Raw genomic sequence first — 24,631 nt, forward strand, 5'->3', positions numbered from 1 at the left:
GTGCCAACGAGGAAGGAGCTCTCATCGGTTCACAATCCATCCATCCATCTGTCCATCCTACAGTACAGTGCTGATTGAGAAGTCTCATCTTTGCCTCGCAGCTCTTTGGAGATTGGAGAATCCAACAGTCGGAGAAACCTGATAAAAAAATTTCTGGTACAGTATGATGGCGTGGTTTCTGGCGGCCTTTCAATTAATTTGGTTATTGCTCATTCATCCTTTTTCTAGCTTTCAAAGTTTTGTAAACATTCACTCGTTTTTTGGTTGTTATTTTAGTAGATTGCTGAGGAGCAAAAAAATAGCAATGTCCTGTTCAATGTTCCATGTGTAACCGTAAACCCATTGAATAATTTGCTGTTCTCGAAACAGGGTTTTGCTCTATGACACAGGCCAAGTTGGATCTCATGATCAAACAGTCCTGCCTCAATCTCCAGATGACTGATGTTAAAGTGTGAGCTACCATATCTGGTGCCCTCACACACACATATACACACACCCCAGTAATTTTTAAAAACCTTTTACTGCGCATCCATCAGATCACCACCCTCCCGTTTAAATATTCCAGTAGCTATCTAGAAGGTCCTAGGTGATTTGACCAGTGTCTATAACTCTGACGTCATTTTGTAACCACTTCTTCTCCTCTCTCCTTAATACTATACTACATGTTATTTTTGAGTCATCTAAGTCTTCATTCCTATTTTTTTACCTAAATGAAATGTTGGTGCAAGATTTATTCATCTGCTCCTTTACCTCTACAACAAGACTTTTTCTAATAACACTAGTCTCTCTTTAACTCAGTTTTTCTTCACAGCTTTTATGATCACTTTATCACTAGCTTCTTTTCACTATCTCACCAGAATGAAAGCTTCAAAAGTCCTGTATTTTGGTTACTATTGCAGCTCCAGTGCCAAGCATAATGGTCTCATGGGCTCACTTTATTGCTGAATAAATATCTGAGAGAGGAATATAAAGTAACATGATCTTGTAACCTTGGAAAAAAGACTTTAGAGGGCCAGGAGTTTGGCCTAGAGACAGAGTGGTTGCCTAGCGTGCATGAAGACCCGCGTTCAATTCCTCGGTACCACATACATAGAAAAAAGCCAGAAGTGGTGTTGAGGCTCAAATGGTAGAGCTCTAGCCTTAAGAAAGCCCAAGGACAGCGCTCAGGCCCTGAGCTCAAGCCCAGGACTGCCCCCCCCCCCCAAAAAAAACTTAGTTACAAAAGTAATCTACAGAACTTAATTTTGGTCTTGTAGTAATCGTGTAGTAATGTAACCCCTCTATTGACACCCCTCAGTTAAATTGCCCGCTACTCAACCTGGCTCTAAATAAAGGAGTAATATAGACATGTTTGTCTTAGCATCTGGCCTTATAAAGTTACTCAGACTGAACCTTAAACATTTCTGGATCCAAGCCGGGTGCTGATGGCACTGGCCTGCTATTTGGGAGGCTGAGATCCGAGGATCAAGGTTCAGAGCCAGCCCTGGCAGAGAAGTCCCTAATAGTCCCATTTTCAGTTAACCACCAGAAAACTGGAAGTAGGCTGTGGCTGAAAGCTAGCCTTGAGCTCTGGTTCAAGCTCCAGGACCGGCAACAAAATAAAAAATAAAATTCTGGATCTAGTTTTAATATTAGTAAACCAGGAGTCCAAACCTGATAAGGGGAGGGGGAGTGCATTGAGTTTTTTAATGACTACAACTCCCAGAATGCAGTGCAGATCCGCTTGAAGCAGGGCATGCCGGGATTCCTTTCCTACCGGGGAAGGGAGGAAGTGCTTTGTGTTTTTGAATGCAGTCCCTTAGATTCCTTTCTCGGTCATCTGTAGCTTGAGTGCGTGGCGTTCATCTTTCACGTCCGGAGCGGTGCCAGGCGCCACGCTTCTACTCCTCAGCCGTCGAGGCCCGCGGCGATTGCAGCGGCGGGATCTGGCGCGGGCGGAGTGAAGCGCTGCGTCGGAGCCGCTGTGTTTCCGGGTGGGTAGACCCCGACGGCGGCGTCTTGGTTCCCGGGCGTCGAGCTCCGGCTCTGGGAAGCGTCTGAAACTGCCTCTCGTGTCCTCGCTCGGGACGTTGGGGCCCACTCGGGACGTTGGGGCCTACCCGGACCGGGCTGCGCGCCTTCCGGCCCGCCCCGCCCCCCAGGCCCGCCACCTGCTACCGGCCTTCGCCCAGCTCCCGCTCCCTTCCCCGGCCCTGGGCGTGCGGCGGTCCCCTCTGCGGCTGCGAGGCGGGACGCGCCGAGTCTAGACTCCCTCCTTCTAAGAGTAGAAACTGGTCCTTGCCTGTCTGAAAGAAAGGAGGAACGGAAGGACAGCCATGTAGGGAGGTTTTGTAAAGCTAAATTTACTTGAACGAAGGGAACCACGTTCTTCCTTGTTTCCTACGTAGTTCTTAGTTGAACGACGGTCTGTAGGAGGAGCGTGGTGGTTGTTATTATTTTTTAACATTTCTTAGCAACACCACCTTCACGTAAGTGAGAACCTTACTAGTCTGTAGAGGGTACACGAGATTGGTAAGCTAGTGTAACACATTTTGTAGATTGATACAAAAAGAGATGAGATACCAGAGTGATGGAACCTGAGGCCAGAAGTCGGTTATCTAGACTAGGAACACAGATGTCTCCTACTACACCCATCTATCTGTGTGCTTTCTCGCGTGAGAAAGTAGGGGCCGTGGAGTAGACCGTACTAGCATTAAGTGTTAGGAAAATGGAGAACAGAAAAGCAATAGGCTCTTTATTGAAGAACAGCAAGGGGCTGTTCCGAGGCATTGGAGGTTGTGTGTCTAGGCTAGGACAAGGACCTGGGGTTATATGGGGTCTAAGCAAGGAGGGCAGAAGATAAGGCAAAAGCCACTGGGTCAAGGGAGGTGGGGGCTTCCCGGTTAGCCCCCCCCACACACACAATGGGATGTTTACAGTTAGGCTTAGGTAGATGACCCTGCTGGAGTCAGGTCGTCTATCTTAGGTGGCTTATCTGGTGTCTGTATGCATCTGGGGAAACCAGGATGGACGTCATATTCCATCTTTAGATATACAGAAAGAAATAGGCCTAGAGGGGAGAGCCTACGGTTTTAGGATATATTTATCCTTCGCCCCAATATAATCAACTTTGTACTTTATGTGACTTACCTTACCTAGACATGTATTCTTCTCCCCCTCCCTTCTCGCTTCGTCTCTCTCCCCGTCTCTCTCCCTATCTCCTTCTCCCCGTCTCGTCTCTGTCTCCTCTCCCTCCTCCTCATTTGAACTGTGCTTCCAGCCCTGCTTTTTGGTGGAGAGGGAATGTAGCAGACTTTTATGCCCAGGCCAGACTTGAACTGTGATCTTTTGTATCTCAAACTCTTGAGTCACTAGGATTATTGGCATGAGAGTGGCTGGATAGGTTTTTTTTAAATATTTTTCCTTATTTTTAAATATTTTATCTTTAAGTTATTTTATTGCTTGCTTTGAATTCTTGAAACTATAAGTGGGACATGAAATATAAGTTATTCCTTATCTAAAATGCACAGGACCAGAAATACTTATAATTTTGGAATATTTTACAATTTTGGAGTGCTTATATATGCATAATGTTTTAAGGATGAGACCCAACTCTAAACACATAATTTACTTATGCTTCATAATATATCTAGTACTCATAATCCAAAGGTGAATGTATACACTGTTTTCAGTGTACCTGTGTTTTTTCTGTCACCCACTATCTGAGGTCAGGTGTTGAATTTTCCAGTTTTGCATGTCAACCCTTAAAATGTTTCAAATTTTGATTGTTTTGTTTTGTTTTGTTTTTTTCCAGTCCTTGGCTTGAGCTCAGGGCCTGAGCACTGTCCTTGGATTTTCTCAAAGCTAGAGCTCTACCACTTGAGCCTCAGCACCACTTCTGGCTTTTTTCTATGTATGTGGTACCGAGGAATTGAACCTGGGCATTCATGCATGCTAGGCAAGCACTTTAACCACTAGGCCAAACTCCTGGCCCCAAAATGTTTCAAATTTTGAGAAATACAGATGTGACTCAGGTGGTAGAGTGTCAGTCTTGAGCAAAAAAATCTAAGAGAGAAAGGAGGTCCTGAGTTTAAGTCCCAGGTCCAACATCAAAAAAAAAAAGCAAAAAAAAAAAAAACAGAAACAAAGATGTTCCAGATTTTGGTGCATAGGGAGTATGGATTTTTGATCACTCTATAATAAAAATTTTGCTTGAGATTTATAAAGTTGTATATTTGAGGAACAGTAAATACACTGGAAATTTTGTTAAAATAATGTAACACTAAATACCAAAGAATTGTCACTTACCATTTTGTGAAATGTATTTTCCTTTAAATCTTGGCTTTGAAACTTAAAATAATATTGTGTTCTTTTCTAGCCACCATGCTTTGCTGTGATATCTGTGGTGAAACAGTAGCTTCAGAACCTGATATGAAGACTCACCTCCTAATTGTTCACATGGAAAATGAAATTACTTGTCCATTTTGCAAGTTGTCAGGGGTAAATTATGATGAGATATGTTTTCATATTGAAACAGCTCATTTTGAGCAGAATGCAGGAGAAGAAAATTTTGAAAGGACAGGCACAACACAGTTTGGGATTTCAGATAAGGACAGTACCCTACAGAGTACTGGGGAAGTTAATTCAAGCGATCACTCAGCATGTGCATCTGACCATCCGAAAAGTTCAGCTCAAAGCCTGCCTAAAGATGTTCCTTTAAAACAGGAAGCCTTTTATTCAGAGAACTTAACAGAATCTAGAAAATTGCTGAAAAGCAGGGAAAAGCAGTCTGGATTGTCTGAAATAAAAGGATCAACTTATGAAGCAATGTATAGTCCTCCTGACTGTCCATTTTGTGGGAAAGTAGAGGCATGTAGTGACGATATGGAAATCCACATGAAAACAAAACATGCCAGTGTTTTGGAAGGTTGAGTATATATTATAAATAATTATAAGTAACAATAGTCTCTGTTTAGTATGTGGTCTCCAATTATGAAAAAGAATTTTGATGCAGATAATGAAATGTTATAGCTACGTTGAAAACAGTTGAGGTAACATTCTGATTTTCAGAGGATATTCTTTTCACTAGCCTAATGGTATCTGGACTGCCCTGGATTCTTTCAGTTAGTGAATTCTGGTTTGATTCCATATGGTCAGGGAATTACATTCTGCATGATATCTCCTTATGATATCTCCTTTGAGTCTATTGAGTCTTTGTTTTATAGCTCAAGATTATAGTCTATCTTGGTATATCCCATGGGTTCTTGAAATAAAAAGTATTCTACTCTGTTGAGTAGCATTCTGTATGTGTCATATGCATTATGTATTTTATGTTCAGATTATTTGCTTGCTCATTTCTTATCTAATAGTTGTATTTGTTTTTGAGAAGAAATTGTTGAGATCTCCATTTGTAATTATGAATTTTTTCTTTATTTGAATTTTAAGAGTTACTTGGGTATTTTGGATACAAGCCTTTTTATCAAATACATATTTTGCAAATACTTTTTCCAGTGGATGTATATTACTGATATTTGTGACTTCTATATAGTAAAATATATATATGTGTGTATGTATTTGATTTTTTTTTTTTTTTTGTCCTGGGGCTTGAACTCTTGAGCCTGGGCACTGTCCTTGAGCTTCTTTTGCTCAAGGCTAGCACTCTACAACTTGAGCCACAGTTCCACTTCCAGCTTTTTTGAAGTTTATTGTAGATAAAGAGTATCACGGACTTTCCTGCCTGAGCTAGCTTTAAACCTCAGTGCTCAAATCTCAGGCTCCTGAGTAACTAGGATTATAGGCATGAACCACTAGCACTCCACTTACGGTAGAAGTTTTTAATTTTTATGGAACGTATCCTCATTTCTTCTTTGTGGGTCATGCACTTGGTGTTGTAGCTAATTAACTTATTTGAACTGAGGTTTGCAAAACTTTTGTAAAAGACAAAATTAATGTTTAGATTCTTTTTTAATGCTTTTCCCTGATTGTCAATGAAATTAATGTGTTTTTCAGTTAATTTTCTCTGTTGTATATGCCATATATCGTGTCTGTTTTCTATGTCATATGCTTTTTTGATTGCTTCTATTCTTGTCCACTTACCTATTGACTTCTGTTGTTTTTTAAATATATTTCCAGTAATAAATCCTTGACTTCAGCTTATTCCATTGCTTAGTTCAATGTTATGCAGGATTTAAACTTTATTTTCTGTGTATTATCTGAAGCCGAGTTTTGGGTTCTAAAAGTACTCTTATGTTTCCGAGGTTCTAAAAGTACTCTTGCATTTTCTTGGAAATCTGTTGTTCCTTACATACTTATTTTGTTAAGTTTGAACTGCATGTATGTGCATACTGTGAGAATTTGGGATCTAAATGTATTTACTATCTAGAAACTTCAAGTCCCATGAGAATGCTGTTGAAATACTACTTGACTTTAGATCAGAGTATATCTTCACATTAATCTATCAAGGCTGAATGGATTTTTATTTTCATTGAAAGTTGTCTTAGTTTTATTTCTATGTAGCTTATTTTTTGTTTGTTTTTTGCCAGTCCTGAGGACTGAACTCAAGGACTGGACACTGTGCTTTAGCTGCTTTTTACTCAAGGCTAGCACTCTGCCACTTGAGCCACAGTGTCACTTCCAGTTTTTTCTGTTTATGTGGTTCTTAGGAATCGAGCCCAGGGCTTCATGCAAGCTAGCCAAGCACTAAGCCAGATTCCTAGCCCTGTAGCTTATAGTTTCTATTGCTTATAAATTGGATGTTTTTTCTTATCTAATTAGCTTTTGCAAGTTTGTAGGCATACTATCAAAGTTAGCTTATAGCTATATCTAGTTTTATTTCTGATTTTGAGAGTTGTCCATTGATCCCATCAGTGTTCTAAGTAGGACTTCATTATCTGCCATTAATGACTCCTATTATGGACAGTACAAGAATCCCCACTCTTGAGAAATGCTTGACACCAAACTATTGGCACACTATTTTGGAAGTTTCTCAGTGTGAAATATGTCTTATGGTCAGGAGTCTGAATGTTCAGTTTAATAAATAAAAGACTGTTGTCATTAGAGGTACAAAATTAGAATAAAGTGATTTTTAATGCTCAGATGGAACAAGGTATTTTACAGATGTTTTAGGTGTTTTATTATACAAAGAACACATGGAATCTAAACTGAAAAGTAAACAATCGTGAGGGAGATGGATGAATGACAAAAATTTGGGTTTTAATTAAGCCAGATATTTATAGTTGTTAAAACATACAGAAAACTATGATGATGGTTGTTTGAAATAGATTGTTTCAGAAGTTGGTCAGTTGTAGTCATGATAATCAAGAATAAAATTATGTTATTTACTGAGGGCTAAATTAGAATGAAGGAAAAGGATTATTGGAAATAAAGGCAAAGAATTACCACAATCGTGTATTAAAGAAGAAGCTAAGAATGATCACATTGTAAGGACTGGGAAAGGGAGGTTTTTGATTCGGGTGTGAAATCTTTGTAAGTAAAAGGAAATATGTCCATGATTTCAGAAGATCCTAGCCACTGAGAAAGGGTTACGGGGATGCTGTAATGTAGAGACATGTAGCTTTTGAGGAAGAAAAAAAGAAAACTTGTTTGAAAGTGGTGAAGGGAAGCATAGTAGACATCTCATTTCTAGGGCCCTGCTTTGCTTATGTAGTATGGAGCTCTTTTTATCCCATGTCAGAGTAAACCAGCTTTCTTCTGCCTTTTGATACAGATCAACCACTCTATGACTGTCCTATGTGTGGTCTCCTTTGTACAAATTACAGTATTCTCCAGGAACATGTCAACTTGCATTTAGAAGAAAGCAGCTATAGACAAGGTATGTTTATGCATCAAAAGATAAAAATACTTTATTTAATTTCTACTTCTTGGGTTTTGCTCTGGAGCAATAATCTTTACATTGAAGAAAATGGTTTTTGTTTTTTCTTTAGGCCAGTTAATTTTTTTTTTTTTTTTGCCAGTCCTGGGCCTGAGCTCTGGGCCTGAGCACTGTCCTTGGACTTTCTCAAGGCTAGAGCTCTACCACTTGAGCCTCAGCACCTCTTCCAGCTTTTTTCTATGTATGTTATATCGAGGAATCGAACCTGGGTTGTCGTGCATGCTAGGCAAGCACTCTACCACTAGGCCAAACTCCCGGCCCCAGTTAAATTTTTTTATCCACAAGTTGAAAAACCTTCATCAGGTGGACATAACTGAACTTAGGTTTTAGCCAATAAAAATGTTGAAGTAGGAACCTGCCGAATGGCACTTACATTATTTAAAATGCATATGAGCTGTATAGACTAAAAGTGTTTCAGTGCATTTTCAGTTGCCCGCCTCAGCTTCTAAAGTTACTTATGGGTTTACCAGTAATCTTATAAACCTTTTCCTTTATTTTTAATGGTGGTATTAAGTAATCATTCAGCTGCTTTAGAAGTTGAAGGATCACATATGTGTTCCTCAGTTATATTCTATTTTGTTTCAGTTTCTGAAATCCAAAGGTCTTCTTGGGTTTAACACCAGTACCGGTGATCTCCATACACATTACCTGCTTGTCCAGGAATCACTGGAACAAAGATGAAATAGTCTCTACTTTGATGGTTCTCTGTACTTACTCCATTTGCTGTGCTGCATTCCTTTGGAAAGGGTTACCAGGGAGTGGAAGGCTATTCCTGCCCTGTGTACAATTGGCTTTATATGGGATATGTATATTATGCGGTAAGCCTGTGGTAGGTTGTAAAGAAGGATATATTATATATTCTAAGACTTAGTGGAAGGGGGACCAAATGGGAAGATGTGGCAGCAGGTGAGAGCTTGAGAAGAAGGAAAGAATATTTGGTTGCTTAATTAAACTGCCAGGCTGGAGGCTGAATGTAACTTGTCCATACTGAGGAATGCCCCGAGAACAGGAAAAAATTGAGACCTGTTTCTCCTGCTGCTCCCTTGGTAATCAGATTCTTCAGCCTTTGGACTCTGGAACTTGCATTTTCAGTTCTTCTTCCAGGACTCTTGAGCCTTTGCACTTAGACTGGGCTGCCACTCTTACTTCCTAGCCCTGGGCCTCCAGTTACTTGAACCTGACTATTGGTTTCTTTGTTATTCTAGTCTACAGATACCTATCAAGAAATCTATCTCCTCTCACCCTCCCTCCCTCCCATCTTCACTGCCTCCTCTCTGTTCAATTTCTCCCTAGGTTCTTGACTAATATAGGAATGAAAAAGATAAGATACAAACCAGAGGGCACTGAAGAATGGATCTGAAGGACACTGGGAGAGAGGAAGCAGGGCAGGATGTTATATAATTTGTTTGAGGCTAGACCCAAATTAGTACTTAACACCTGTACTTTGCAAGTGTATGTTTTTATGTTTTGTTACTTTAGATCTTCTTAGTATTGCGTTGAAAAACAAATCTGCTGTAGTTACGTTAACATAATGGGAGGGTATTACTTAACCGTTTTAAATTTTATTTTCTCAATAGATAGTAATACCTACTTCATAAAATTGTCATGAAGATAAAATCAGGTAATTAATGAAAAGTGTTCGTGAAGTTTAAACACCTAGTGAATATTTTTGATTTAGATGTATGTCATTCCCTTAGTGGAAGCAGTTCTAAGTTCTGCCAGGTTTGTGCTCCATGGTTGTTCCATGTCAGCATAGGCATGAATAAAGAGCAAATGACAGCATTTACTGTACTTGTAAAATATGTACTACTTAGTAAGCCAATTGTGTCCATTTTAATTTTTTTTAATTCTGAACATTTAAAATATCTAATAGGCATGGATGAAGTACAGTGTTCTAGTGATCTAGAATTGGCTTACCAACTTCAAAAGCAAGAAGACAGAAAGAGGAAATCTGAGGAATCCAGACAAGAAATGGAAGGATTTCAAAAACTGCAGGTATAAAGACTATGTTGATTTGGTAGAGTTCTTATTTCTCAAATATACTTACAAGATTTCAGACAATTTTTGTCCTTATTAAGCTGTTTTCCTCTATGTATTTTATAGTTTGTAAGAACACTATTAGTACTTATTTTGACAGATACAGTATCTGAAAATCTTCACATTAAATCTACAAGGATGTTGTTTTAGTCCCTCCTTTATTTTGCTGATGAAGAATGGAAATAGAGATAGTTAAATCATTTGCCCAGGGTTAAGTAGTAAAACTTATATTCAAATCTGTATAATTTGATAGTACAAATTAGGAAATGGATACTCAAAATCTATTTTGATAAGTACATAGAGGTAATTTTTTTTCCCCAGTCCTAGAGTTTGATCTCACAGCCTGAGCATTGTCCTTGAGCTTTAACATGCTACCATTTTGATCCACATCTCCCATTTCCACCCTTTTGGTAGTCATTCGAGTTAAGAGTCTCAGGGATTTTTCTTGCCTGGGCTGGATTTGAAAGGCGATCCTCAAATCTCAGCCTCCTGAATAGCTAGGATTACAGGCGTGAGTCACTGGCACCCAGCTTAGAAGTAAAATTTATATTTAGAATTTTATGGTTCAGTTTCCATTTTAGACATTTCTGTGGGATTTTTTGTTTATTTATTTGGGTGTTTTTCTTTTTTTCCCTCTGAGACTAGGGTTAGAACTCTGGGTTTCATACTTGATCAGGTTACTTAAGTGCCTCACTTGGCTGGGGTACTCTTTCCACTTGAGCTTTTTGTTGATTATTTTGGAAATGGAATCTCATGAATTTTTCTGCCTAGATTGACTTCAAACTTTAATACTCTGTAGATCTCAGACTCCTGTGCAGCTTGAACAGGCGCACACCACTAATAACTGGCCAGGCATTTTTGGAATGAACTTTTTGATGATATTTGAGATATGTTTTGGGTGTACAGTAGCAGCTATTGAACTAAATTGTTAGCATGTTATATTTTAATGCATTTAATTATTTTAATGGATATTATTTTCCATTTTTCAAATTCACAAGTTTCACAAATTTTTCATTTGTGCTACTGCTTGCGGTTTTTAAATGTCATCCTTCTGTGTGTTAATAGGATAGTATATAAACAAAAAGGATTTATAATTAAATAAGTTTGACAAGTTGGTATGTTTTTCAAAGCCTTTAATATACTAATGGGTTATACATATTTCCCAGACCTTTTTTTTTTTTTTTTTTGCTGCATTGAATTCAAGGTATTGACAAGCAAGACTTAAGCCACACTCTCAGTCCTGTTTGCTTTTAGTTTGTTTTTCAGATAGAATGTTATGCTAACCTTGCTCCAGGCTGGCCTCAGACTGTGATTTTCCTGTCTCTGCCTTCTGACTAGCTGGAACGCAGGCATGCAGCACTGTGCCCAGCCTCCCAGATTGTTTAACCTTTGGTTCTTTTTTTTTCAGACTTCTTACACATGGATAGTTCCTTGAAATACGGTTTGGAAGATGTAACCTAGGATTTCTTGCTCAGTATTGATTCATTTATATGCAGAATATTTTCTACCAGAATTCAAAGAAAATTGGCCTTTGCTAAGGCAAAAATGCTTTTTGAACTTTATCAAAACAAAGTGAGGTTTACCTTGTACCTTTGTAATTGTTTGTATCTCAAGAAGCTTTTCCATAGACAGTTTAATGCATACTTCTTGAGTTTCATGAATACTACATTTGTGTCCAGTGTTCACAAGTGTAGTTGGTTCTACATTTGTGTCCAATGTACACAAATATAGTTGATTTATCAAGCAGTATGATGGTCTGAATGACTTATGATTTAGTAAGCCTTTCAGTCTAACCTCAGAACCAAAGATTGACAAGTTTTCTTGAAAACATCAGCAGTGTGTTCAGAATTCTTCTGCCTTTCTTAATACCTTTAGAGGAAAGATAGGATCCTCTCTTTAGTGTAAGAAAAGCAAACAGGTTTTTACAAAGTGCTACCAGTTATTTATAGAAAAATGGCTAATTATTAATTGATTAGGGACTTAAAAATTGACATTGTACATCTGTTAACCAGAATATTTCAGAATCAATTTCCAAATAAATAAAACTATAATAAGTTAACATCTTATTGAAGTACAGGGACCTGAAAATTAAGTCATTTGTTTTTATGTCCAAAAGCGACAATATGGTTTAGATAATTCTGGAGGATATAAACAGCAGCAGTTACGACAGATGGAAATAGAAGTAAATAGGGGACGAATGCCTCCATCTGAATTTCATAGAGTAAAAGCTGGCATGATGGAATCACTGGCTCTTGGTATTGATGATGGGCAAACAAAAACTTCTGGTGAGTACTGAAACATCACTACCATAGTTTTAATAGTCCATATGCCACTGAAATGAAAGAACCAGTGAGAGTGTGTGTTTTGGTTTTTGTTGTTGTTGTCTTGATGGTTCTGGGTTTTGAACTCAGGAATTTATGTTTGCTAGGCAAACACTCTTCCACTTAGGCTACATTCCTCACTCTCCATTTTTTTTTCTTTTTTATCAGTTATGGGGCTTGAACTTGGGATATGGGATTTCTCTCAAAGCTAGAGCTCTACCACTTTGAGCCACAGCACCACTTCTGGTTGTCTTGAATAGTTAATTATAAACAAGAGTCTCATGGGGACGTCTCTGCTCAGACTGGCTTCAAACTGCAATCCTCACATCTCAGCCTTCTAAGTAGCTGAATTACAGGCATGAGCCACCAGCGCCTGTTCCCCAATTTTTTTTTTTTTTTTTTTTTTTTTTTTGCCAGTCCTGGGCTTGAGCTCAGGGCTTGAGCACTGTCCTTGGACTTTCTCAAGGCTAGCACTCTACCACTTGAGCCTCAGCACCACTTCCGGCTTTTTGCTATGTATGTGGGGTGCCAAGGAATCTAACCAAGGTCTTCGTGCATGCTAGGCAAGCACTCCACCACTAGGCCAAACTCCCGGCCCCATCCCCAGTTTTTTTAAAAATATATTTTGAAGGATCTGTAGACCTGTTTTTATAATAAAGATTTATATTGTGTTAACTAATTTGTTATAAATTGTGTCATTTTTGGAAATTGAATCTTTAAAGTTTTTATTGAGTACTTATGATATTCTAGATGAATGCTATCCAACAAATATGTGAGCCTCATAGTAAGTTTTAAATTCCCTAGAGACATTGGAAAAAGTACCTTAAAAGGTAAAAGAAGCTCCTCAACTTGAAGTGGATTGTGTCTTCATAAACCCATTGTACATCAAAAATATCCTAAATTGAAAGTACATGCAGTATACATAAACTGCTGAACATCACAGCCAGACAGTACACTGCAGGGTACTGGATAGTCTTCCCCAGAATGACTGGAGCTTGCCTCACTGCATATCCATGACTCAGGAAAAGGTGAAAGGTCATGATTTCTGCTGAATGCATATCCCATTCCTTTTATAAAATGCTACCAGTTATTTATAGAAAAATGGTTAATTATTAATTGATTAGGGACTTAAAAATTGACATTGTACATCTGTTAACCAGAATATTTCAGAATCAATTTTCAAATAAAACTATAATAAGTTAACATTGAAGTACAGGGACCTGAAAATTAAGTCATTTGTTTTTATGTCCAAAAGCGACAATATGGTTTAGGTAATTCTGGAGGTTATAAACAGCAGCAGTTACGACAGATGGAAATAGAAGTAAATAGGGGACAGATACCTCCATCTGAATTTCATAGAGTAAAAGCTGGCATGATGGAATCATACAATAAAGTGAAAATCTTCCTGAATCCAAGTTTAAGTCAGATTTATTTAATCAAATTTTAGTAGCTTAAAGCCACGATCTTAATTTATAATCGTTATTAACATTGAGGTCATTTAGTTGGTTGTACATTTTCTAAATTTATTGTGTGTTTTATACTTTTAGCATATCTCATTTGGACAAGCCACATTATGAATGCTGAATAATAACAAAAATGGCTAGTGGCTGTTGTTCAGGACATTTTTTGATATTAAGAATTTCATATATATTTAGCATTTAACTCAAATATCCTTTTGTGTGTCATTACAGATTCTGAACGAGGTCATTGTGACATAGCCTAAATAATAAGGCAAGGTGACACAGCTAGTTATTAACCTCTTTGGGTCTATAATCAGATCTGCTTTGTACCAAAGCATGTTTTTTATTTCTGATGAGTGTTTTTTGAAATTATTTTAGTAGTATTTTCAAATTTTGTAGCAACATGATTTTTGTTTCTGCCATCAACTTTTTTGCATCTTAAGGTTTTGTCATATTTAAGTATTTCTAAAGCTATTAAAATGTTTCATTGTACTTAAACCCTTTCTAAACACCTTTCTCATTATAAATCTTTTCTCCCCAACAAAGGAGTTGTTATGCTGGATTTGGTACAGCTTTAATAACCATAACCATATATGGATATGTCTGTAAAAATATTCTACATGTATTTAGTCTACACATAGATGGGCTACAATAATGTGTTCAAATATATTGATTCTTGTTACTGTATATCACTTTTTCTGCTGTGTCATATTTCCCAATGAGATAGACCTCTTAAGTTATTTCTAATTGTTTGCTTTAAAATTTACAAAATTTAGGAGTTTCTCTAGTACTGCATCCAGAACTGAATGCTAAGGTAAAGGGTATGAACACCTTAAACCTAGCCAAGTAATTAGTCTCCAAAGTGATTGCAGTCTACATTCACACTAATGTGTTCTTAATCACATTAATATGGAAGTCCTGAATAATTTTTTCATTTAATGGAGCATGAGATGAAACATTCTACTTGAAATTTTTTCTGAGTATTTCTGAGTTAGTTGAAAGAAATTACTTACTTGCTAACTTTGTCTTTTTTACACTAGCTTATCTTTCTTTTTGACCTCTGGGAGTCCTTTAAGTATTCAGGAAACTAGTCCTTTGTTAAAAAAAATTAAATACAGGTCTACAGGTCTATGATTTGCCTTTAAATATTGAATGAGGATGTTAATTAGAAATGTATTTTCTTTTTTTATGTTTTACCTTTTCTCCCCTTTTAGGTGGGTACATGTGTTTGAGCTCAAAGCCTCACGATAGCCTGAGTTTTTGCTAACAGTGTGGCTCAAATGGTAGAGCTACTTATTTTGGAGATGGATTCTAGCAGACTTTTCTGCTGTGACTGGCCTTGAACTGCAATCCTGTGGATCTTAGCTTTCTGAATAGCTAGAATTCCAGTCATAAGCCACTAAGCATATGGCACTTTTTGATTTTTAATCTAAGTAGGGCCTGTGTGTGTGTGTGTGTGTGTGTGCAGGAGAAAAAATATAAAGATCTCTACTATATTAGTATTCTATAGTACACTAGGATATATAGTATAAATAATTTGTAAAACAATAAAGGACATTGCTCTTCAATATATCCTTTTATCAGCTTCATTGACATTTAGAAGTGATTGTTTTGGTGACAAAGATCTTTATTCTGTAAGTTTATTGAAAAACCATGTTTTAATGTCCATTTATATACTTGCAATTATGTTTGTATTTTAACAACAGGAAAAAAAAGTAAATTATCTTGGGAAATATCTAAGGCGATGTATGTGCTTAAGAGCAAAAAATACTTGATTATGAGGAAACTTTCCTTTAAAGCGGTTACTTGATGTGACTGCTAAGACAGTTACCCAATAGTGAAGAACTCCTAATTATGTATAATAAGTACACCTATGTATATCAAAGTCTACATTTGTCCTACCCATTCCGCACATCATTTAGAACTCAGTTGTAAACATTTTAATTTTCTTTTTCTTGAGTGCAGATCTATTTTTCTGAGTTCTTTGGACTGATTTAAATGATCTATATTTCTGTTCTTTATGTACTCAGCGTAACAACAACTATAGGTTCATTAATTCACCTTTTACCTACTACCTTAAAGGCCAAAAGAACAAACAAAAACACCAGTTTTTTTATCCCTTCATCCAATTTTAAAATAGTGAGTTTTCTTTTTGGTACCACATGTTACGAGAAAGTATGGACTGTATAAGACACCATTGCCAATAGGCCTTACAGACTCTACAAAGTAGGTAAAATATACACAAGGATTCTATTGTGTCAGAATGCACCTAGCGAGTACTAGGAGTCAAAAAGAATAAACGCAGTGAATGTTCAGAAAAAGGACCTCTGAGGACAATAGTATTTGATCCTTCAAGAATCTGTGAATATTCTGAGTGGAAGAAAGGGACAAAACCAGGTGTAGCTTTTTTTTTTCCACTTGTACTAGGGTTTAAACTCAAGGCCTTTTGCGTACTCACGTGCTTGCTTGATAGCTGGCTGGCTGACACTGTGGTCATGCCTCTGGCTTACCTTCTTGGCTGCCTGTTTTGGAGAAAGTTTCACAAACTTTTCTGCCCAGACAGGCTTCAACCAGTGATCCTGCAGTTCACTGTTTTTCATACACCTGAAAAACTAGGATTACAGGCATCATCTCCAGACACCTGGCCTGAATATTGTCTTTTAACTTATTTATCCATATGATAACATTTGTAGTGTGGGTTCATGAGATTTAAAGGAGTATGGTCATTTCTGTCTTTTTGTGTTCCATATTTACTATGGTACAAGAGTGTATAAAGTGAAAGACTGGAACTGGATTAAAACACCATGGTTATAGTTTGATTGTACAGTTAGGCCAGAGCCTAGGTTATGGCAAGACTAGTGATCTGAAATAAACATTGAGGCTAGGTTGCAGTAGAATTTCATATACCATAGATTGGTACAATCTTATGAGTTTTGCAATACTGAGGAATCGAAGCATCCTGACTCAGGATGCTTTTCTGAGCTGCAAGTCCAGCCCACTCTTCTCTTGATTGGAAGCAAATAGATCAGAACTGAGTGATTTCTGAGTAGTACTGTGTATAGTACATCAGAAAAGAAGGCATGTATTTAGAAGTTGTGCTTCTGTGTGTCATGCCCTGTAGATGCTGAGGTAATACAATTTCATTTCAGTGTACCCAATAATATGTCAGCAAAAGGAAACTTGGAGTATAATAAGTAAGAATATAAACTTGAAGTTGCAACGGAGAGAAGATAAAAAGTGGATGGAATGACAGGATTTAGCTATGGAGCTGGAGATTGATGTTAGAAATATATGAGATAGCTCTTTCTAAATCTACTTAATTTCTTTTCTATTTTAGGAATTATTGAAGCCCTTCATAGATACTATCAAAATATTGCCACAGACGTGAGGCACGTGTGGCTTTCTGCAGTGGTGGATCACTTTCATTCATCTTTAGGTGACAAAGGTTGGGGATGTGGTTATAGAAACTTCCAGATGCTACTTTCATCATTATTACAGGACGATACTTTTGATGATTGCTTGAAAGGTGTGTGGAATGTGGTACTCATATGATAATACCTTTGATAAGGAGTGAATTAATAAATGCCTTGAATAATTAATAGCTTTAACAAAGAAGCATTGTAGTGAAAATTAATATAAGAAGCTAGAATTCTGATTGGAAGGCGAGATATACTAGAAGATATCTAAGATATCTGAAATAACTGCATGAAAAAGTGGTTTAGCATCATCTAGAATAGGATATGCTAGTAAATGACATTATTAAGTGACTTAGAAGCTTCCTTATAACTTGTACTTATATAATTTTAGGTATGTCAATTCCTTGCATTCCAAAAATTCAGGCAATGATTGAAGATGCGTGGAAGGAAGGTTTTGATCCTCAAGGAGCCTCTCAGCTCAATAACAGGTTGCAGGGAACAAAGGCTTGGATCGGAGCATGTGAAATCTATACGCTTTTGACCTCCCTCAGGGTGAAGTATGTACCTGCAAAGCTTTTAATCAAAGCAATAGTTTAAAAATAAAATTAGATTGCATTAAAAGTAACAAAACCCAGGGGCCAGGAGTTTGGCCTAGTGGTAGAGTGCTGGCCTAGCATGCACCCGGGTTCAAGTCCTCTGTACCACATATATAGAAAAAAACCAGAAGTGGTGCTGAGGCTCAAGTGGTAGAGTTCTAGTCTTGAGAAAGTCCAAGGACAGTGCTCAGGCCCTGAGCTCAAGCTTAGTACTGGCTTAAAAAAAAAAAAAAATCTCCCATTAAAAGTAACAAAACCCAGAAATGTATTGTCTATCTCATGGTTTCTCTATTGCCAACTCCTGTTTTTCAAAGTCAACCATTACTTACCTTTCTCTTATCTTTTTCTCCTCCTCTTCTTCCGCCTCTTTCTTCTCTTTCTCTTTCTTCTTTTTTTCATAAATACTGTCTTTGGAACTTATTTTCACGCTTGTTTAAGAAAGTACAACTTGAGCCAAGCTTCTAGCTCTTTCAACCTTTAGGTTATTTTTCAGATAAGATCTTTCCCTTTCTTTCCCAGGGTGGACTTAACTGCAATTCTCTCTTCAGCTCTTCAAGGAGATGTTATTTTTATGTTAGAAATAAAATCCTAGTCTTTAAATCAACTATCAAGCTTATTTTGGTTACTTAAAATATTATATCTTAAAAGAAAATGGCAGTTTTTAATATATCACAAAATTTTAATTTTCTTTCTTTGTTCTTAGAGAATGACTTTATAAAATTAATTCTTTAAAAAAATTATTAGGTTACATTAGTTAATCCATCAGAGGATTTTTTAAGTTTTTTTTTATTGTCTGGATAATGTAGAGGGGTTACAGTTACATTCGTCAGATAGCATTTTTACGCATTGATATCCCTTCTCATGTTTTTGTCCCTATTTCAAATAAACAAATATATATATATATATATTACCAGATAAAAAAGTCAGTTACAGTAACAACATAAGATTAACCATAAGGGAAAAAAAAAAAGAGAAGAGAAATAACATAGTACATTAAGAGCAACAATCACGTAAGATAAAGCTCTTGTTTCCATATCCTAGAGTTTATTTCATTTAGTCTCATCCAAATGACCTTATATACACAGGTTTTGAGCTATTGTAATCCTCTCCTAGGAGAGTCCTAGATGTGGCCTTCTCATGTTTTTGTTCCCCATTCCCTCCCCCAACCCCTTCTCAATCATCTTGTTTTTCCCCTTCCCTTCCCTATTTCAAATAAATAAATGGATATAAAATACCAGGTACCAGAAACAATAACAACATGACATAAATCATAAGGGGGGAAAAGGGGAGTAACTTTACATAGTACACTAAGAACAGCAATCACAAAGATAAACCGCTTGTATCCATATCCTAAAGTTCATTTTGCTAAGCCTCATCCTAAATGACCATAAGTGCATAGCTTTTGTGCTACATTGTGATCCTCTGCTAGTAGAGTCCTAGATGTGTACTAATTATTACAGATGAGGGAAACCATGGAGCCTACATTTCTTTGGGTCTGACTTACTTCACTTAATATGATTTTTTCCAGATCTTTCCCCTTCCTTACAAATGGGGTGATGTCATTCCATTGTATATAAATGCTACATCTTCTTGATTCATTCCTCTACTGAGAGGCATCTGGTTGGTTCCATATCTTGGTTAGGATAAATAATGCTGCAGTGAACATCATTGTACTAGTAGTTTTAGTATGTTGTTGTTTCTGGACATTTGGGTAAATGCCAAGGAGTGGAATTGCTAGGTCATAGGGGAGTTCTTTTTAGTCTTTTGAGGAACTTCCATACTGCTTTCCATAGTGGCTGAATGAATTCACACTCCCACCAACAATGTAGTAGTGATCCCTCCTGGCCACATCCCCACCAGCATCTGTTGTTAATAGATTTATTGATAATGGCTATTCTAAATGGAATGAAGTAGAATCTCAGAGTTGTTTTGATTTGCATTTCTTTTATGGCCAGAGATGTGGAACATTTCTTCATGTGTCTATAGACTATTCTTATTTCCTTTTCAGAAAAGTCTCAAGTCTTTAGCCACCATTTAATGGGATAGTTGTTTCTTTGATGATTTGTTTTGGGGAGGTTCTATTTTTTTTGATCTGTAGGTATATTTTAGACATAAGGCTCTTGTCTGTCGTATGGCTAGTGAAGCTCTTCTCCCACTCTATGGGCTTTCTATTTAACTTGCTAGCTATGTCCTTTCCCACATAGAAGCTCCAGGAGAGGATTTCTTCATTACATTTTTATACATATTCTAATCAATCTCACTTTCTCTGTTTCTCAGCCCACCTTCCTCTTAAAATTAGTTCTAAATCAAAATTCTTATATGTTAGATCATTACATTGATGAAAATACTTTCAAAGTACTCTCTCAGTAGTCCTTTTTTCTTCAATTCTTTATAGGTGCCGTATTATTGATTTCCACAAGCCAACTGGTCCCTTGGGTACACATCCTCGCTTATTTGACTGGATATTGAACTATTATTCTTCTGAGAGGGAAGGAGATTCAAAGGTCGTATGTACATCTAAACCTCCTATCTATCTCCAGCACCAAGGTGAGTGTAATTCATAGCTACTGGTGTTATTTATAAAACAAGATCGTCTGTTGCTTTAAGACAGATTAAGCAATTAGAACTGAGCTGGGAGTACTATGAGTACTCTCTGATTTTCAGAGCTACTTTGTCATTTCAGTACATTTTCGGGTAATGAATGATGGTATTCCTGGCTTCTTGAGGGCCTTTGTCTTCTTTCATGGTTCATACTTTACTTCCTTAAAGTCTTTATCCAGAAGTCACTAAGACGAAGCCTTCCCTACCAACCGTCTCCTTATATAAAAGCACAGCTCTACCCCAGACTATCACCACTGGTATTACCTTTGCTTGTTTGTCTTCTTTATAGAGGGTCTCTTTCTATTACAATAGAAGCTCTATGAAGACAGACACATTTGTCTGTCTTGTTTGCTGATCAGTATCTCACTACTGGAATATTGCCTGGAATGCAGATATTTGACACATATTGTTGAATGCATGGTTTGAATTGACAGAAATAAAGTGAAGCAATCATTGTTGAGGGTGTGAAACATGAAAGATGAAATTCTCTTTTCTGCTCTTCTTGATTATGTAACTTTATTTTGTTCACCTTTTGTTTGAGGATAGGTAAATTTCTAATCCTTTCCTTTGAGATTATTTCAATGAAAGATTGGGAAAGGAAAAGTGACATTTGGTAAAATAGCTGTAGAATTTTTTGTAACAGAACCTTTAGAAAACTAAAAATAAAAGGTAGGAAGTAGAATGAATCATTTGTCTTAGGAGAGATCTCAGATACATAATCAGAAACTAACCATGTTTATATTCTAAATGAACTTACATATGTCCACATACTCTGTAGAGTATACAGTAATGATTATACAATATTTGTGTGTATAGCATGGCTTTTACATATATGCATATATATGTGTGTATATTATATGCCACTTTGTTTTGTCAGGTCATAGTCGGACAGTTGTTGGAATTGAAGAAAGAAAAAATAGAACATTATGTTTACTGATATTTGATCCTGGATGTCCTTCTCCAGAAATGCAGAAACTATTAAAACAAGATATAGAGGCTGGCAGTCTCAGGCAGCTTCGGAAATTTGTGGGAAATTTAAAACATAAGCAATATCAAATAGTGGCAGTAGAGGGTGCTCTTTCTCCTGAGGAGAAAATTGTAAGTATCAGTATGGGAAGCTTGAGTGGGCCTAAAGTAAAGTTTGAAATGTTTACAATAACTGTTACACTGTTACCCCTTCATGTTTATCCTGTTTCATTAAATTGAACAAATACTTTTTTTTGTTTTGTTTTGCCAGTCCTTGGGCTTGAACTCAGGTCCTGAGCACTGTCTTTGGGCTTTCTAAAGGCTAGAGCTCTACCACTTGAGCCACAATACCAGTTCCAGCTTTTTCTATGTTCGTGGTACCAAGGAATTGAACCCAGATCTGCTCCCAGCCCATATGTTTGTTTTTATATCTATAAATTTCCGGGATGAACATTTTCAAGCTTAACATGATACTTAAAGAAAAAAAACCTTTCAGGAGGGCTGGGAGTTTAGTCTAGTGGTAGAGTGCTTGCCCAGATGCACGAAGACCCGGTTGCTTCACTCAGCTTCATTAAAAAAAAAGTCTCATTTTATCATACATAACAGTTTTTAATGTCTTGTGATGGGTAAAGATTCCTCAGACTGTCAAAAAACCTAATTCACTCCAAGACCTAATTCTTTTGGTTTTGTTTTTGTTTTGTGCCAATCCTGGGGCTTGAACTCAGGGCCTGGGTACTACCCTTGAGCTTTCTCAAGGCTAGTGCTCTACCACTTGAGTCATAGCACCATTTCTGGCTTTTTCTGTGTATGTGGTACAAAGATACTACAATAAACCCAGGATTTCTTGTGTGCTAGGCAAGCACTCTATCAGTAGGCCAACCTCCTGGTCCCTTCTTCTTGTTTACAAAATATGATTCTTATGATTTATTGGGTTCTAAATATGATTCTTATGATTTATTGGGTTCTATTTTATGTGCTTGGGCTTAGTTAATGGGCTTAGTTTATATGCTTTGGCTTAGTTAAATGTTAATAATTTAGTGAATGTAGATCTTGCCTTTTTTTAGTTAACTGGTATTAGTTAACTGCTACATATTGCAGCAAATTTTCTAGGAAGTGAAAAAGCTCCATTTGTGAACTGAAGCTACGTGATAGCACATCAAGTATAGAGGATACATAGGTCTCAGAATGTCAAACCACACAGACACACACACACACATTACAGGATTTCATATTGAAAGAACATGGACACTAATAAGATGTTAAGGGACAGGAAAGCAATAAAATTATTTGAAAGAAATAGCTAATCTTTTTAACCTAATAATTTGAAATGGCAAAGGCAAGCTGTTCAGTGTAATTATGATGCTTCAAGAGTTTTATTTTTCCTTCCTTCCTCCTGTGCTGATACCTAGGCGCTATCCCTGTCCCTGAGATTTTTTTTCTCTCTATCTCTCAAAGCCCCCACTCTACCATTGAGCCACAGTTCCACATCTGGCTTTTGGTGTCTAGTTGAAAAGAGTCTCATGAACTTTGCTGCTTGGGTTGGCTTCAAACTTCACTGGTCAAATCTCAGCCTCTTGAGTATCTAGGATTACAGGTGTAAGCCACCCACTCATACTTTAAAAGATTTCTGTGCAATGATTTAAATGCCAAATGATGCTTCGCTTTTTTCACCTTTCTCCTTGTTTGGCCATATTAAGTTGGGATCATTTTAATTTTTTTTGTTGTATTTTATTGTTGAGGTGATGTATGGAGGGTTTACAGTTACATTCATCAAGCAGTGGGTACATTACTTTTTGAACATTAAAATATGAAGATGCTTGCTTACTAATGATAGATCTATAGTGTTGCAAACCCCTGCAAGCACCTTATCCTGCCTCAGCCAGAAGCAGTATAGAGAAGGAGACTGGATGCCGGAGTTGGTTTTCAGGTTACCAGGAGACCTGAGCCTCCTGGTGGTAACAGACTGCCCAAGGTCCCATTAACAGAGTTTTTGTTTTTGTTTTTTTGTTTGTTTGGTTTTTTGCCAGTCCTGGGCTTGGGCTCAGGGCCTGAGCACTGTCCTTGTACTTTCTCAAGGTTAGAGCTCTACCACTTGAGCCTCAGCACCACTTCCAGCTTTTTTCTATGTATGTGGTACCGAGGAATCAAACCCGGGTCTTCGTGCATGCTAGGCAAGCACTCTACCACTAGGCCAAACTCCTGGCTACAGAGTATTTTTTGATTACAGAACAGAGGAGTACATGCAGGAAACAAGTTAACAACCTTCTTTGAAGTTACAGATAGACTGTTGATACAATCTCAGGATGAGGGACTACCTTATCTTAGGAAGCAAACACCACAATATGTTTAAGCCCTCACCTGACTCCAAGATCCAAGGAAGTTTGAATTCTGATTAACTCACATTTAGGATAGGATCTCAGGTCTCTGTAATGCTAAGAGCAGTTAATTTTTCTTGGGCCACTCCCAGCTTTCTGGGTGTCAGAGAATGACATTCCAATTCTCTTTATTAGACCTCATGGCTCAGAATTTTCAGGGTCCAACCCTATAGATCTGTAGATCTATAAATCTATCAGTTGAGAGCATATTTATGGTTAAATATTATAGTCATAAAATTTCACCACAGGAGAAGAGCAGTTGATATAGTACAATTAATTAAATCTAGCTTTCAAATAATTTTTTAATTTTTAATATTATTATAGAGGGTGCACAGAGAGGTACAGTTACATAAGTTTTTGGAAAATGTCACCCCTTCCCTCCCTCTCTATTTTTCCCTCCCTCCACACCAGCAAGTTGTGTAATTCATTTTCAACATAGTTTCTAATGAGTATCACCGCTACATTTGTTCACCCTTTGTCCCTCCATTTCTGTCCCCACCTTTGCCTTCCCAAGCACAGAAAAATGAACAATAAAAGAAAAAACTTCTTGTTTCCATTTCTTGGAGTTCATTTTCAAATAATAATTTTTAAATTCCTTTTCAAGGCCAGAAGACAAGCATCTCAAGTTTTTACGGCGGAGAAGATTCCTTGAAGAATCAAGCATTTCAATAATGGTAGAGTTAATTATACTTTGTTTTACAAATTCAGATATTGAGTTCCTTAATACACCTGAATTCCCTTAATGTTCAGCATGTTATTCAAGTTCTATATGTCTTTACTCATAGCACTTCATTACTAAGTAATTATTTCAATAAAACATCTTGTTTGCGTTACTGGTTTTTTGGTTTTTTTGATCCATGTTTCAAAAATCAGTTTGTATCAGGTCCTAACTTGTATTAGGTACTTCGTTATTTTAATCTTCCATACAATTCTTTAGACTAGTACTGTCAGTAGCTCTGTAAGGTAGCTGCAGCTCTGAAAGGTTAGCA

The 24,631-nt window shown here is 37.2% G+C and overlaps 1 protein-coding gene across 4 annotated transcripts; it reads left to right on the plus strand.

Annotated features, from left to right (window-relative positions):
• The first annotated feature begins 89 nt into the window (after positions 1 to 89).
• Zup1 (zinc finger containing ubiquitin peptidase 1) lies at positions 90 to 24,475 on the plus strand. Of its 4 annotated transcripts, none has more exons than XM_090338236.1 (10): positions 90 to 156; positions 4,358 to 4,906; positions 7,706 to 7,810; positions 9,744 to 9,865; positions 12,024 to 12,192; positions 17,026 to 17,214; positions 17,496 to 17,661; positions 20,096 to 20,247; positions 21,179 to 21,399; positions 24,247 to 24,475. In XM_090338236.1, exons 2-10 carry the CDS (start codon positions 4,363 to 4,365, stop codon positions 24,292 to 24,294), a joined length of 1,716 nt encoding a protein of 571 aa, XP_090194362.1. In that variant the 5' UTR covers positions 90 to 156; positions 4,358 to 4,362; the 3' UTR covers positions 24,295 to 24,475. The 4 variants fall into 4 exon arrangements, with proteins under 4 accessions (XP_090194362.1, XP_090194359.1, XP_090194360.1 ...); XM_090338233.1 differs by lacking the exon at positions 90 to 156 and adding an exon at positions 1,897 to 1,973; XM_090338234.1 differs by lacking the exon at positions 90 to 156 and adding an exon at positions 2,183 to 2,511.
• The last annotated feature ends 156 nt before the right edge of the window (positions 24,476 to 24,631 follow it).

This window comes from Megascapheus bottae, chromosome 8 (genome assembly GCF_031878675.1).
Source record: "Megascapheus bottae isolate mThoBot1 chromosome 8, mThoBot2.hap1, whole genome shotgun sequence".
Lineage (NCBI taxonomy): Eukaryota > Metazoa > Chordata > Mammalia > Rodentia > Geomyidae > Megascapheus > Megascapheus bottae.

Bases quoted from the DNA above. Each gene is read 5' to 3' on its own strand.
- Zup1 (XM_090338236.1), top strand. From the start codon at position 4,363: ATGCTTTGCTGTGATATCTGTGGTGAAACAGTAGCTTCAGAACCTGAT. The intron at 9,866-12,023 runs GTATAAAGACTA...TATGTCCAAAAG, and splicing joins AAGGATTTCAAAAACTGCAG to CGACAATATGGTTTAGATAA. The intron at 20,248-21,178 runs GTGAGTGTAATT...TTGTTTTGTCAG, and splicing joins TATCTATCTCCAGCACCAAG to GTCATAGTCGGACAGTTGTT.